General features: G+C 42.0%; 2 protein-coding genes across 2 annotated transcripts in view; both read left to right on the top strand.

Moving 5' to 3' along the window:
- Nucleotides 1–12,347, top strand: part of LOC139737322 (uncharacterized) — a 36,590-nt gene extending 24,243 nt beyond the window's left edge. The window contains exons 5-17 of the mRNA XM_071647995.1: nt 646–819; nt 1,681–1,885; nt 3,390–3,623; nt 4,638–4,815; nt 5,360–5,614; nt 6,658–6,873; nt 7,458–7,731; nt 8,231–8,351; nt 9,352–9,656; nt 10,004–10,088; nt 11,021–11,222; nt 11,589–11,716; nt 12,318–12,347. Of these exons, the coding sequence (XP_071504096.1) occupies nt 646–819; nt 1,681–1,885; nt 3,390–3,623; nt 4,638–4,815; nt 5,360–5,614; nt 6,658–6,873; nt 7,458–7,731; nt 8,231–8,351; nt 9,352–9,656; nt 10,004–10,088; nt 11,021–11,222; nt 11,589–11,716; nt 12,318–12,347 (2,407 nt within the window). The remainder of the gene's footprint in view (nt 1–645; nt 820–1,680; nt 1,886–3,389; nt 3,624–4,637; nt 4,816–5,359; nt 5,615–6,657; nt 6,874–7,457; nt 7,732–8,230; nt 8,352–9,351; nt 9,657–10,003; nt 10,089–11,020; nt 11,223–11,588; nt 11,717–12,317) is intronic.
- Nucleotides 11,695–14,967, top strand: part of LOC139737329 (dynein axonemal heavy chain 5-like) — a 99,702-nt gene continuing 96,429 nt past the window's right edge. Inside the window, exons 1-4 of the mRNA XM_071648002.1 lie at nt 11,695–11,716; nt 12,433–12,555; nt 13,889–14,042; nt 14,505–14,799. Coding sequence (XP_071504103.1) covers nt 12,457–12,555; nt 13,889–14,042; nt 14,505–14,799 — 548 coding nt within the window. The 5' untranslated portion in view covers nt 11,695–11,716; nt 12,433–12,456. The remainder of the gene's footprint in view (nt 11,717–12,432; nt 12,556–13,888; nt 14,043–14,504; nt 14,800–14,967) is intronic.

The following is a 14,967-nucleotide window of genomic DNA, read 5'->3' as shown; positions in this document are numbered from 1 at the left end:
GTAAGTTTCATTTAAATCCGTAAACAACTTTCTGAGTGATTTTGCACACATTGACAAACAAACCTACAATAATGAAAACATATCCTCCTCCCTTGGCAGAGGTAATCATTTTTATTACCGGTAGTGGACAGTACGTGTCATTGCCAACGTGCTATAAAGTTACTCGCGCAAGTATCTGCACTTGTTAATCCTGGATCATATCGAAGTTACTTGCGCAAGTATCTGCACTTGTTAATACTGGATCATATCAAAGTTACTTGCGCAAGTACATATATCTGCACTTGTTGGATCATGTGATACGGTCATAAATTAAGTAAATTTTTGCAATCAAAAGATTGTTTAGTTTTTAGCCTGCAATTAACAGTCAGCTGCTGTTGCCGTGTTACCATGAAGACCACTTGTGAATGGCTTATGAATACGTTGTGAGATTGAAGGGGAATTCCTATTGTATCTGTTGCCATGCAACTCGTTGTTCAAAATTTTGCTCAGGTTAAAGAAGAAGAGATTAAGTTTTTAATTTTCTGTAATCATGCTCCTTGTGCTTTATTGTTTAATGTAACCTTTATCACCTATTTTCAACAGATACAGAAATCTCTTTCTCCTTCTTCTCATTTTCTTCCCTTGATGCCCTTTCCAATCATCAAGGTTCATGGACCCAACCTCGGGGCCACTCAGCGAGCTGGAGCGTTGGCGCCGACGCCAGCGCATGCTGTCCAGCATCATGGAGCAGCTGAAGGGGAAGGAGTGCAAGACGGTCATTGGCGTGCTCATCACCTCAAGGTCAAAGGTCATCAAGAAGTGGAAGGCAATTGATGCCAGGTGAGGAATTTTTATTAGCAGGAAAAAGCAGAGAGAACTGTCAGGCTTTTGATTTATATTATGGCCTGGAAGAAGGAATATGATTCAGCAGTCACTGGTACATCTATGATCAGGTTTCCCTAAAAGCCAGTATAGAGTTACAACCAGCTCACAGAGTGGAAGGATTCATTTCTGCTATGGGCATACAATGCCATTTCTGAATTTCACTGGCTGCGAAATATTACGTTGCATCCTATTCTTCGCTCAATGCGTGATGCATGTAATGATAGCTCACTGCAAGTATGTTATGCGTAGATTGCGCAGCATTGCTTTCCTGTAGATGCACAAGATGAGCTTTAATAGTGAACAGTTTATTTACAATGTATTTTTTGAAATTTATAAAAGTTCCCAACCTTAATGCCAAGTGATCAGTACTTGGACTTCTATTTCTTCCAATTCTGTGACTAATATTCTTTGTGTCCATATTGGTTAGTGCTAAAATGTAGGTAAGGCAGCTTTTTGTCTAGTGGTTATTGTAAAGCTAAGTCTGTCACCAGTTTTCTCCTTGCCTTTTTATCTTAAATGAATTCTCATAGATTGTGAAATAGAACAAAATACAAAAGAATACTCTGAACAAATCATTCAGAGTACTTGCCTGCTGCAAAGGGTTATATATTGTAGAGTTTGAGGAAGATGACAGAGACAGAAAAAGCAATTACAAAAAAAAGAATGAGAGAATTAGAATTGATTCAATAGCTCTGTTGAAATATAACCCGCCCCCTAAAAAAAACCCCACAGGATTGCTGTGCAAATTAGAAGTCATTCTAGATGGTCGTAATTGTCCCTCGAGTGTTAACTGGATTGAACAATGTTCCCCCACAGCATCACCGATGCAGCCAATGAGACCAAGGACAAAGTCAAGTACCTGGAGGCCCTGCGGCGGCACTTTGAACTCCTCTACCACGGAGCCACGCCCGTCTCCATCGTCAACAATGCCCTTCCGGGCCTCATGAACAGTGTCAAGCAGATGGACTCCATCTCCAGGTTCTACGCCCGCAAAGGCTACCTCGGGCTCCTCTTCACCAAGGTATATACTGCTTCACAAACTTTGTGTTTGTTCTTCTCCTGTTTCTGTTTGTCTGTCCGTCTGTCCATCTGTCTGTCTCTATGCCTGTCTCTCTCTCCTTAAAGGGATAGTTTAGTGTTGGTTGGGGTGAGGATCCAGCTTTTAATTTTTTTGCAAGATACTTAGAAACCACTTTATGAAATGTAAAAAAAGCATACAATTCTAGAGGAATTTGAAGGTTTTTTTAAAATGAAAATTGGTCTTGAAGTGGCTGAGATATCAAAAAACAAAGTGATCCTAATAAAAGGTGGGTCCCACCTTTCATTAGGATTGCTTTGATTTGGATATCTCAGCCATTTGAATAACTAAATTTTCATCAAATAAACTTAGACTTAGTTTTTGAATTACATGTATATGCTCTTTCGTTTTTCATGAGGTTTTATATTATCTAAAAAAAATTGTCATTAAAAAAATGTTGGAAACCTGAAGCCTTATCTGAACCATAACTGTATCATCTCTTAAAACTCTCCCTGATCAAGCTTTCTGCTGTGATGATATGATGTGATAATGAGATAATAAGATATTGAGAGTGGATGACTGTTTAGCTTTCCTTCTTCTGGGCCCTGATAGATTGGTAGGACATTGATGGCTTAAAGTGAAAACATAGTTTTGGTAAGGGTTTGAGAACCCGTCTGGCACCATTTCATATTTGCTTGCAATATATCAAAAGAGTCTACCAAGAAACTTACCTGGCTGATGCGATTTGCCGGGATGAGGAGTTGTTTTGGAGTATTTCAAGATCAACAATAAGAGTCGGTATACCGACTTTTATTCCAGAAGGATCCAGACTAACTTTGTCTCAGGGAAAACTCGGCCCTATTTCAGACAATTTACATGCAGTTCGTGATCGCCATACTGAAAAAACAATCAAAGATGCTTGATAAACAACAACAACTTCAAAGACAGCTCGTCTCAGGTGATGTGCGTAATGCGCTTGAGGACCGCGCACTGTCCATTTATTTTGTACAGGATTAGCGCGCTCTTTCCTGTCTTTTTCAGTTAAGCGTTTTTGGTATCAACTCGGACCATAACTGTGACTAGCCAGAACGCGAAGCGCTACAGGCCGCTCCCATGGTACAACACTGTACAATTATCCAGAAGGACAACTCGTCCCGCCGTCAAAGCGAGGCCGAGTTGTCCCCGAGTCCGAGTTTAGCCTGTCCCCGAACGGTTAAGTTCTGAGACTGCCATTCCGGCGATTCCTTTTGGTTATTATTTAGCATTTTCGTCGTTACCCATCGAATATCTTGTTATTATACAGCGTTATTCCACACATTTCTTAGGCATACGTGCACATTTGGGAGTGAAATTTGACAACTTTTGCAGGTGTACCAGAAATGTCTTGGCTTAAAAAAAAACACACACACAAAACAACAACAAGAACAATAAACTGGCCCTGTATTTGAAGAATAAGGAATCTGTACCTATATATATGTCTCCTTTGCCTGTTTAAAACTACCTACAGATCACCAACCAGCTGGTGAACTCGTGCAAGGAGTACATACAGTCGGAGACACTGGGCCCCTCGCAGGAAGACCTGCTCTGGCCCAAGTTCTACGCCGAGATCGAGCAGAGGATCCTGAACACTGACCCCCAGGGCAAGAGCCGGGTGGGGAAGAGGAAGGGCAAGGAGGGCAAGGAGACCATGCAGGAGGAAGACACCCTTCTTGGCAGGATGAAGGCCTGCATCCAGCTATACGTAAGCAAGAGGAAGAGTGGGAGGAGGAGGAGATGGAGGAGGGGGAGAAGGAGGGGAATTGGGAGGAGGAGAAAGAAGGGGGAAGAGGAGGGATGATGAGGAAGAGGACGAGGAAGAGGAGGGAGGGAGAAGGAAGAGGAGGTGGAGGAGGAGGAGAGGGAGAAACAGGAGGGAGAAGTAGGAGGAAAAGGGAAAGGGAAGAATAGGATGGAGGAGGAGGAAGGAGGAGGAGGAGGAGGAGAAGGGAGAGGGAGGAAGAGGAGGAGGAGTAAGGAGGAGGAAGAGGACGGAAGAGAAGGAGGGAGTTAGAAGGAGGGAGGAGGAGGGAGAAGGAGGAGATGGAGGAGGAGGAGAAGGGAGGAGGAGGAGGAGGGGGAGGAGAAGGAGGAAGAGGAGGAGGAGGTGGAGAAGGAGGAAGAGGAGGAGGAGGAGGAGGAAGAAGAGGAGGAGGAGAAGGAGGGAGGAGGGAGGAAGAGGAGGAGGAGGAGGAAGAAGAAGAGGGAGAGGAGGAGGAGGAAAAGGAAGAGGAAGAGGAGGAGTAGGAGTTGGAGGAGGGAGGAATAGGAGTAAGAGAAAGAGGAGGAAGAGGAGGAGAAGGAGGAAGAAGAGGAAGGAGGAGAGGAAAGCAGAAGAGTCAGTCTCTTTTGTTACAGGATGAAAGCTGTGCATTGGGCAGCTTGTAAATGTAAGGGATAGGGAGTTGAACATAATAGTAGAGGTCGTAGGTTGAATCCTGCTCAAGTATGTATTCCCATGATTCTTTTGTTGTGGCTGCTACTAGAAAACTGATCAATTCACTGCTTATGTATGTCGACATAGGGCAATTTGTCAATCAGGAATAGCAGCAATAAATAGTTACTGTTTTGCAGGAAATAAAGGTCTTATATTTTAGTCTTGTACACATATAAAAAAGAAGAAGAAAACACTATTAATGCAGCACCATCTAATGATGCAAAGCATTAATGCCACTCTGCATGTAATTATGACTTTTCAAAAACGTGTTACCTTTCTCAGAGCACATACAAGGACATGGTGCGGACCCTCCGTGATGGACTGGGCGGGGCACACACCCTGACACATTTCCCTTCCATCAGCTCCCTGGGTGCAACCCCATCCACTCGCCTCCAGAGAGGGGTGCTGTCCAGGGCAGGGATGAGTCATGGCAAGGCCTCAAAGACGCCCTCGCTGGCCGGTGAGTTTGCCGTTTTCTGATTTTTGTTAATTCTGTGTTCCATTCTTGGTTACATTTTGTATGCAGGGAAGAGAAGTAGTCTGTAACAGTGAGAACACTCAAGCTTTTAAAGGAGATGAATTACATATTACTGACCATTGTGGTAACTTACTGGCTGACCAACTGCAAAAATGAATATTTACCACATGGATGGATTGACAGTTTTTTGTTTGTTTGTTTGTTCGTTTGTAATTTTATTCACTAGACACACCCACATGTAAGGTTTTTGTCTATTTGATGGTGGACATTATTTTTGTTAAACAGGAAAATGAGTGAAAGAACCACCAGAGAAATCAAAAGGAAATAAAATTAGTAAATAGAGATAGAAAGCCTCGGGAAACACAATTACATTTTTGGGCAAGCAGTTATGCACTTTTGAACTTTAAAAAGATACTCAGTTATCTTTAGGTAAAACCATTGCCAAACAAATCTTTGAGGTATATAAGAGTGGTTCCAAGATTTCAGTTGGCATTTCCAGCACACTCTTCCTCTACTCAAAAACAAGGTGACTCTGAGCAGGGCCAGGGGATCGCCTTCAACGACGAGGAGTCCATCTTCGGCCACCTGGAGTCCTTCTGCACCCGGGTGCGGCACGTCATCGATGCTGTCTACACCCTGGTCCAGTATGGCAAGCTGGTCCAGAGCGCCGAGGGGCTGCCCCGCCCGCGCAAGGAGGACCTCATCGTGGAGGACGACGCCTCTGACGAGCTGACAGAGATCGGCGGTCAGGGACCGGGCAGTGTCACCAGTGATCCTCCAGGTTGGTGTGGGCGGCATTTCTGTTTTTATTTAATGTTGTTGTCCTGTTTGTAAAATATCACTCTCCAGCATTTAAAGGGCAGCTCTTCATGTGGACCTGAATGCAATTCAGTAGAGTACAATTTCTTGTATAATGTTAGATATATAGTTTTTCGGTATGCGACGATGCACAATACATGTATAAAATCAGTTACTATAAAACGAGAAATTCTTGTGTGCATGAAAAAAAAAATGCACACGAGAGATTTTTGTCATACAATGTATTGAATGCCAGTGGCAATTTGTGAAAGATTCATGCTGTGAAAAGGCCGTCGGCTCAAATTAGCAAAAATTTCATGCTGTGAATGTTTCTGGTTTTACAGTAATCATTAATTTGAATACATAAAATCAAATAACACATATGCATTATAGTAGTAGATAGTACATTTGAAAGCATGAAGTGAAAAAAAAAATACAACCACCAACATTACTCTGTGGTGAAGCATATGTGGCTTCAACCATTTCTGTAAAGTGTCTGTGATAAGTGGTGATAAAATATGAAAAGGGAATTCATTCCAAAAGTTTTGGAGCAAAGGTGAGGAAAGTGTCACCACCACATTTAGTTATGGATAGGGGGCCATAGACAATGGGTTGATCAGGAGAAGCGCAGAGAGTGAATGAACGAAAGAAGCATTCCAAATTCAAGTCAGCACGCTAGTGAAATTCATTATTTGACGGCAGTCTTCTGCATTCACACTCCCAATACATGTGCCATCATTCAGTCTGATCATTTTGAATCTTTGTATCCCAGATGGTTCCCAATTGATGTATTTTCTTATTCTTTTCTTCAGTCTGTGCACGTATATCTCAGTTATATTTGGATGTACACTCTGTATGCTTTATTGTCTTGAAAATGAAAAGAAATAATTGTATTTCATTTGTAATATAAATTCATTGCAGAGAATTTGTAATAAATTCATTTGAATTGAATTGAATTGAAAGTTTTATGGGAGACATATAACAAGTTATTGCATGAGGATCTCTTTCTCTGTTTGCATCATGCAGAAATTCCCAAATCTGTGAGTCCCACCAAGACGGCCACCCTGACACATGCAGGCGTGCTGGAGGGCATCGTGGAGGAGGAGGAAGGAGTCAGCACCGTCGCCCCCGAGAGCGGCAGGGACGACCACTCCATCAGCGAGGCGCTGTCCAACGGGGACGAGATGCAAGAGTTGCATGGTGCTGGACTGGGACTGACCCCGCAGAATGCTGCCCTGCTGCGTAAGTCCTTCTTCCACCTGTGATTGTCTTGATACATCAGCCCTTGTGCATGGATTTGAAAACTCTTCTAAAGATCAAAGTTTAGATGTCAGGGTCATATGTTGTACTTTTGCAATACATACAATTATTTTCTTAGATAGAATTTGTTGAGACTTGGAGATTTACTGTAGTTGTTGGATTTACAATGTCACAGGTCAATAATGAAAGGTCAAAGTGAAATTCCAAGATTGATATGTTGTTTAAGATGGCACCGTATTAAAAGTTTTGATTAAAACATGTAAAGTGATAAAGAGAAAAGACAATTTTTTTCAAGAAATGACATCGGTGCATTGTTCAGAATACCTTGTGCTCTACTGCATGGTGTGATTCTGAAGTAACTGATTGTGATTTATAAAATCTGATAAAGACATCCTGCAAAAGCACAGTCACACAGCTGCAGCAAAATACACCTGGGCTAGACATAGCAGTGGTCTGTGGAGGTAAATCATTCAACATTGTAATGTCAAACACTGGGGATATCTGTGGAAATTTCAAGCCATGCCTTCAAGAACCCCTTCCCCGGGACCATTTCATGTCATCTCCAGGCAAGCTGTACAAGGTGGACGACCCCGACAACGAGGGCCCCAGTGTGGTCTCCATCATCATTGATCACATCGGCACCATGAGGCAGCTGCTGGACAGCAACATCACCACGGCGGTGATGCTGGACGTGGAGGGGCCGGAGCGGGACCGCTTCAGCGAGGCCTACGAGGAGTTTCTCACCACGGTGCAGCAGATCGAGCTCTACCTCAGCGCCTATCTCCAGGCGGTCTTCGTCCGCAAGATGAAGACGCACGAGGGACTGGACGTGCTGACCAGGTGAAACTCTTTTAGCCCCTCTTCTCGTTACAAACCCAATGTGGTCGTTCTGAAAGTTGACCCCTAGATACTCTCCCCCGCTGTCCTTAGACTTGTAGATTTTTCCTCGTCAGATGAACTATTGACTTCAGACCTTTGTATGAGGCTTGATGTGCCCTCTCTGGCTGAAAATTTACTCGCAAATAAATAGCACGCCTGAGTGACCCTATAATCTTAAAGTTCTCTTTTCTTCCTTTTCTATGAAACTGCACCTCCTAACTCTCTCATATTTCAGCATCCTTTTGAATAGGTTGGGATGGTCCACTGTTAAAAGTTACATAGCATTTTAAATCTTTAAGAGCTGATCCTTTTAAACTGTGTAGAAAAGTGGAAATTGATTTTGGCCTGCTTTTTGTGGGTTTTGAGCTGGGCAGTCATGTTTATTAATTTTTCTGATGATGTGGATAAACACTGTGACATTGCTTCATCAATTAACTCTCTGTCCACTGTACTTGTCCAGGTTTGTTCCTGTCATGCACCGATCCGGAATGAAGAGGACTGTGTCGGAGAAGTACATCGACCTCTTCAAGTGGTACGAGACAGATCTGGAGGAGGTCAAAGAACTTTACGAGAAGCACAAGGTAAACAAGGAATTCATTGCATTTAACCCATGCTGCACTTGTGGCATGCATGAATGGCACTTGTGTACTCGAGACACATGGACTTTTGTTCAGGTCATGATCACGAGAAATAACATTCATTTGAACGAACGAACAAACAAACAGGATGAATGAAAGTACTGTGGGGATCTGGTGATGCAATTCATGTCCTATTGCCTGAGACTTGATTCATGTTTGGGATTACACTTCATGTCACAATGCCTGGGACATGGTTGGTACATTCATGGTGGGTGCTTTGGTAGTGCATCAAGGCAAAACTCGTGCAAATCTATGCCTACAGCCTGTCTTTTGCCTGTTGAGTAACTGATACACAAATATTTCTTTGTATACTTTAGCATTAATGGGTTCTCAAACATGAGATTTATATACCTGAATTAGAATTGACAATGAAATAGGAAAGGATATTATAGTTGTTCTTGTTGTAGTTTTCTTCTCCTGATCAAACAGACCTGCTAAGTCTCCCTGATTCTGCAGAAAATATCCTGAAATGTTAATAATTTCTTCTTGTCCTGACAGAGGGATGTAAAAGTCTCCCCAGATCTGGGAATTTTAGTAGCATATGCCCACATTAGAATTGACAATAAAGTAGGAAAGGATGTTATAAAAGATTTTAAGTCTAAGTCTCCCTAAATCTGCGGAAGATTTCCTTAAATATTTATCATTTCTTTTTGTCCTATGTAAAAGCCTTTCTGATATGTGAATAGTGGTTGCTTATTGAAATACATGTAATACACAGGTACAGTGGTTGTATATCCCATCATTTTTTTTTAACCTCCCTGATTTTGATATGTCAATGTTAGTAGCCCTGCATTAAGGGAAAAGTTAGACTGTTTTCACAGACCAGCAGTTTAAATTACTTGATCAAAGGTGAAAATGAAATGTGGAGAGCAGTGTGAGAAGATTGACTGACTGATCAGTCTGAACAGCGTTACTATGATAAAAGCATTCTCTGGCTACGTAGGAGGAACCGCTAATGGTGCGCAACGCCCCGCCCGTGTCCGGCGCCATCCACTGGTCCCGCCAGCTCCTGGAGCGCATCGAGGACCCGATGAAGATCTTCCGCGAGAACCGCGCCATCATCCACCTGCGCGACTTCACCCGCATCGTCAAGTTCTACAACCGGGTGGCCACGGCGCTGGTGACGTTCGAGAGCCTCTGGCTTCAGCAGTGGAAGTCCTGCATCGAGCAGGCCAAGCTTGGCCTCAGGGCCACCCTGCTGGTGGTCCACCCCAACACGGGCGACGTTGTGGTCAATGCCGACGACAGGTCAGTAGCTCCATCCTATTTATTTTTGATCGTTCACAATTGCCTCCAAGTATAAACTGTCGGGACAACTATAGATGAACACCTATGAGCAAGGAACTGTAGATACATTTTAATGACATGACATACATATAAAAGTATACGGTGGCCTTATATTCATTTTTTTTTAATTTATACACATTCAATTCATATATGCAATTTCTTTTTTCACTCCAGTATTTAGACTTGCCTGATTAATATTTTGTAGAGTAGAAATAGAAAAGGAATAGTTTCAAATGAAATTGATGACTTAGAAAAAGGCTTTGGTAGTGAAATATTTCTACAGATATTGGCAAATTTTTGCTTCGCAGAGTGCTCCAGCTGGTGCAGGAATGTCGCTGGATGAAGAGACTGAACATTGACATACCAGAGTCGGCCATGATGGTTGCCAAGCAGGTACGCTTCCCAGAGTATGGCATCTATACATGATATTACAGTGTATTGTTTTGTTTTGTTTTGTTTTTTATGTTCTGACGTCCGCGCTCAAAGTTGTGTGCCATGAAAGAATGCTGACTAAGAAGACCAAAGTTTTCTATGATAGTTAAATGCCAAATTAACAAAGGGGCAATAGTATTACATGTGATAGAGTGATGTTTATGCAACGCTGGCATATTTTCTTAGTTCATTGGCTCTTGTTGGAAAATTCCCAAATGTACAAATGAGAAGAGAAGTGCTCAATGAAGTTAACAGACATAGTGAACAGTGACTAGTGTAGTGTTTTTCCCAACCCTTTTAAGTTTCCATTACACAGAAAGATTTTCGTGCCAACTATTTTTTTTTTTCAAGTTGCAGTACATTTCATGTCGCAAAGACTATAAATGATGGGAGGTTTCACTGTACACCTTGGATGTGACTGTGGTCCTGAAAAGGACCTGCACTCAATCTCAGGACCACACCCATATAAAAAAAAGAATACATGGTATAACCTGAAACCATCCCCTCCCCCCCCCCCCCCCCCCCCCCCACACACACACACACAAAAAGGAGAAACCGCCATGGAAACCTTTGAAGAATATTAAGACTATAAACCTGTTTATAGAGAGTGTGTGTCCCATTAACATTAGATATCATTTTATGGAAAACACAAAATATTTCATAATGTGGAGGGATTTGTGAGTTTTTTTTCTGCTCTAATCTTGCAAAGAAAAAAAAAAGACAATTCAAATGATTTTGAAAGATGTGAAAATATGTTTAGAAATGCCCTTGTCTTTCAAGTTACGAGCTGGTGAATTTCATTGAAAGTTGACCAGTGCAAAGAAATAAATGGTGCAAAAACTGTCTTCTTTTACAATGATTGTTACTACGTATGAACTTTGAAAACCTAATAGGAACAACGCTTCAAGAGCTACATGAACCACCTGGATCTCTGCCTGAAGGAATTCAGCGACATCTGTGCCGAAATCAGGGAACCAGTCCAGGGCCTGTTCCAGAACCACGTCCAGGCCGTCATGGTGGCCCTCCAGCCGGGCCTGTCCTCCCTGGCCTGGAACTCCATGAACATTGACGCTTTTCTGCATCAGGTCCACGCAGGTTGGTCCTTGATACTCACTCGGTTTCATAGATTATCAAGGCAACATTTGGTTTAGGTTCATCTGGACCAGTGTGGAAGCAGATGTGATTGAACTGATAAAAGAAGTGTTTGCTTTTACTGTAATTATCATGCAACCAGCAAGTGATGCTGTGAAAACAAACTTTTTTCTTGATATAATAAGTGCAGATACAATATGTATTCCACACGTAAACATTAACTAACATGTTCTACATGACATTTTGAGTGAAAGCCATGTGATTATGCAAATGTATCACCGAACCAGAGATGTTTGTTTTTAGATCTTTTAAATGTTTGTTTTCAAATCTTTCCCTGTCCTTACTCTGTCCACTTCGTATTCTCCGCAGCCAATGCCAAGTTGAAGAGCATCGTCGACCAGGTCAACCACGTGATCGACCGCAAGATCGACTCCAAGCTGAAGACGATTGCTGAGCTGTTCCTCTTTGATGTGGACAAATCCTTTGAGAGATCCTGGGTAAGATGGACGCTTTCTGGATATCTCACGGATTCTTAGAATATCTATCCATGTCTACTATCTTAAGCTGTATGATGAGTGCAGAGGTGATGGTGATGGTGGTAGTGGTAGTGGTAGTGGTAGTGGTAGTGGTAGTGGTAGTGGTGGTGGTGGAGGTGGTAGTGGTTTTGGTAGCGATAGCAGTGGTGGTGATGTTGGTGGTAGTGGGAGTGGTATTGGTATTGGTAGCGGTAGTAGTGCTGGTGATGGTAGTGGTAGTGGTAGTGGTAGTGGCAGTGGTAGTAGTAGTGATAGTGGAAGTGGTAGTGATAGTGCATATGTAGTAGTGGTAGTTGTGTCGTGGTGGTGGTAGTGGTAGTGGTAGTGGTAGAGGTAGGAGAGGTAAACACGATTGTAACCAGATAGCCACATCAACATTCTTCTCATCGTGACAAAATCTCATTGAAACGGATGTCTATGCAATGTAGGTTGCTACATAAATACACGCATGTACATGTATGCCCTAAGCATTCTAAGAACTTGAAGAAAACTTGAGTTATATTTCATTTATCACTGCTGAATGTTTCTCATGAAGTTGTGCTTGTAATTCTGTGACTGCCAGTGTGATAACCAGTTCCATCATCAACCCTGAAGCATGAAGAGATTGGCTAGTTTACTAAAGTTAATAAAGAATCCAAGTGAAATATTAAATCATACTGCTATGTCATTCCCGTCAGCCTGCCGATGCCTTCACAGAAGCCATGCTGGACAGCATAGGGCAGCAGAGTGAGATCCTCTTTGCCTATGTCAATGACATCAAGAGTGCTTGCCACGAACTCCTCAACATCTTGCTGGGTCAGGTAAGATGCTGGGATGAGACATTCTTTTTTGTCAATCCCTCGGCTTCTCCATCTACTTTTCATGCCTCCGCCCGAAGGGTGCCGGAGGCATTGTTTTTTTGTATTGGGGTCCTTGGTTCTGTTTTATATGTAGTGATATGATGAACTTTACCATCCTATATGACTATTGTACAATTTTCTCATGCAATATTTGTAGGTTTATGTTACTCATAACCTTTAAAGATCAACCGTTCTTTGATAGATGTTACTTTTTTGCTCTCTTTTTTTTGACACAGAAATTGTCTTGCTAGTCCAAGTTAAAGAAATATGTAGTATGTACATTACTTTATCGTCTTCCTTGGAAGTTTGTCCATACTGTCTCCCTTAAACTCTCATAAATGCATGACCAAGCATGAACAGATGCTGTGGATCTTGTGTTCTCTTGTCTTCTAACTTTATTCTATATGTAGCAATCTCTTCTTACTGTCTTGTCATGGACCAGTACTGCACTCTTTGAGAAAACAGGACCAAAAATGTGTGAAAGAAAGAAAGAAAGAAATAAAAAAGGAGCAACATCAGTTGTTTTGTTTTTTCCAGTGATATCCTTTATATTTTTTTTTTCTATTCATATGTTTTATTGATTTCAACCATTGGCATACAAACTTAAATCATTTCTAATTATGGAATATAAATACACAAGCAAGAAAAATAAATTTTGAGAGAAAAGAAAAGAAAATTATAGGAAAAGAGAATAAAGGCAGCAGAATGGAAATACGTTTGACCTTAGGACCTCCATCAAGGGGAGAGGGGAAATGATAAACCCGAAGATAAGCAGTAGTTCACAAAATTTCATTCCCTTTATACAGTGCTACCTATTCCCTTTTCATCTGTATGTCATTTATTTTGTACTATGTATCATCAACTTCACTTTCATGTGTTAATAATTCTCATTCATGCATCATATTTTGAAGCCATCTATTTCATATTTCCTATGTCATAAATATCTCTTTCATACTTTTCTTCGCCGTATTTAATTTTGCAATTTTGTCCGTCATCATATTTCATATTTCTTACATCATATTTTTCCATTTCACATGTCACATTTTTCCATTTCACAAGATACTTGTAATTCATATATCATCTTTTTCTGTTTGATATATCGTATATTTTTGTATTTCATATATAATCTGTTTCTATTCTATATACCATCTTTTCTATTTGATAGATCATGTATTTCAATTTCATATGACATCTATTCAGTTTGTATGTCATGCAGTTCTATTTTAGAAGTCATATGTTTTGGCTTCATATATGTCAATTCATTTCATATGTTCAATTTTCCCCTTCCATCCAGCCCAAGCCAATCGGCGCGATGAGTCCCAAGAGCCAGTCGGCGAGCTCCAAGCACCGGCTCTCCCCAAAGCAGCTCCAGGTCTTCCCCTCGCCCCGGTCGGAAGATGCCGAGACGAACATCACTGTGAATGATGTCATGGTGGCCGACCTACTCTGTGAGTCGCATCAACATACTGTCACTTCCCACAACTTTGGTATTCTTATATGATGCAACCTTTGACTACTGTATGCACCACATGTTTCACCAGATTTTTATTTTCACGAATTTCATGTGTCGGATACCAATCGCAAATATAATAATGCGCGAAAATATTAACTCTGATCGTGACATGAATGTGACATGCATGCAGGCATTTCTCCATCCATTGCTGTACATCACAATCACGAATTTAACCATTCACAAAATTGTGGGGGAAGTTCCTACTTGCGAAAAATTAGACTCGCTAAATATATGGCTTATACAGTGTTACAGTTACACTGCTTTTGTTGTTGCTTGTGCCCCTAGTCTACTATTCAGACTTGGTCTACCAGTCCATCCTGTCTGTCATCTGTCGTTCACATAAATGGCCTTTATGTTGTTACAGTTACATTGCTTTTGTTGTTGTTTGTGCCCCTAGTCTACTATTCAGACTTGGTCTACCAGTCCATCCTGTCTGCCATCTGTCGTTCACTCATCACCCTGGCCGAGGCGGCGGGCTGTGACAGCGTCTTGGAGACCATTGCCGAGGACCTGGAGACGGCCAAGAACTCCCCCGAGCCATCGCCCTCCCCATCCCCGAGGACCGAGTCCTACTACAGCAGGTCCAGGGCCAGCACCGGTAGGACCAGGACCAGCAGACCCAATTCCTCCATGTCGTACCTCTCGGACATGTCATGGACCCTCAACAAGAGCAGGGAATACACTCATCTGAGGTATGCACTAAACCCTCTCCATGCCACCTTAATTAACTGTCCATAGGTTTATGTGTGAATTTTGTGTGCATTTGACTCATTGGCAAGGAAAGGGTTTAAGCAGGATGTGCAAGGACATCCCAGAGTTTGAGAGTGGGACCATGGGAAAATGAATTGTCACATTTTAAA

The sequence above is a fragment of the Diadema antillarum genome, unplaced genomic scaffold (genome assembly GCF_040938485.1).
Source record: "Diadema antillarum isolate AM-2024a unplaced genomic scaffold, OU_Dant_1.0 seq00000689_RagTag, whole genome shotgun sequence".
NCBI lineage: Eukaryota > Metazoa > Echinodermata > Echinoidea > Diadematoida > Diadematidae > Diadema > Diadema antillarum.
This window is presented reverse-complemented; position numbering and strand designations above follow the sequence as displayed.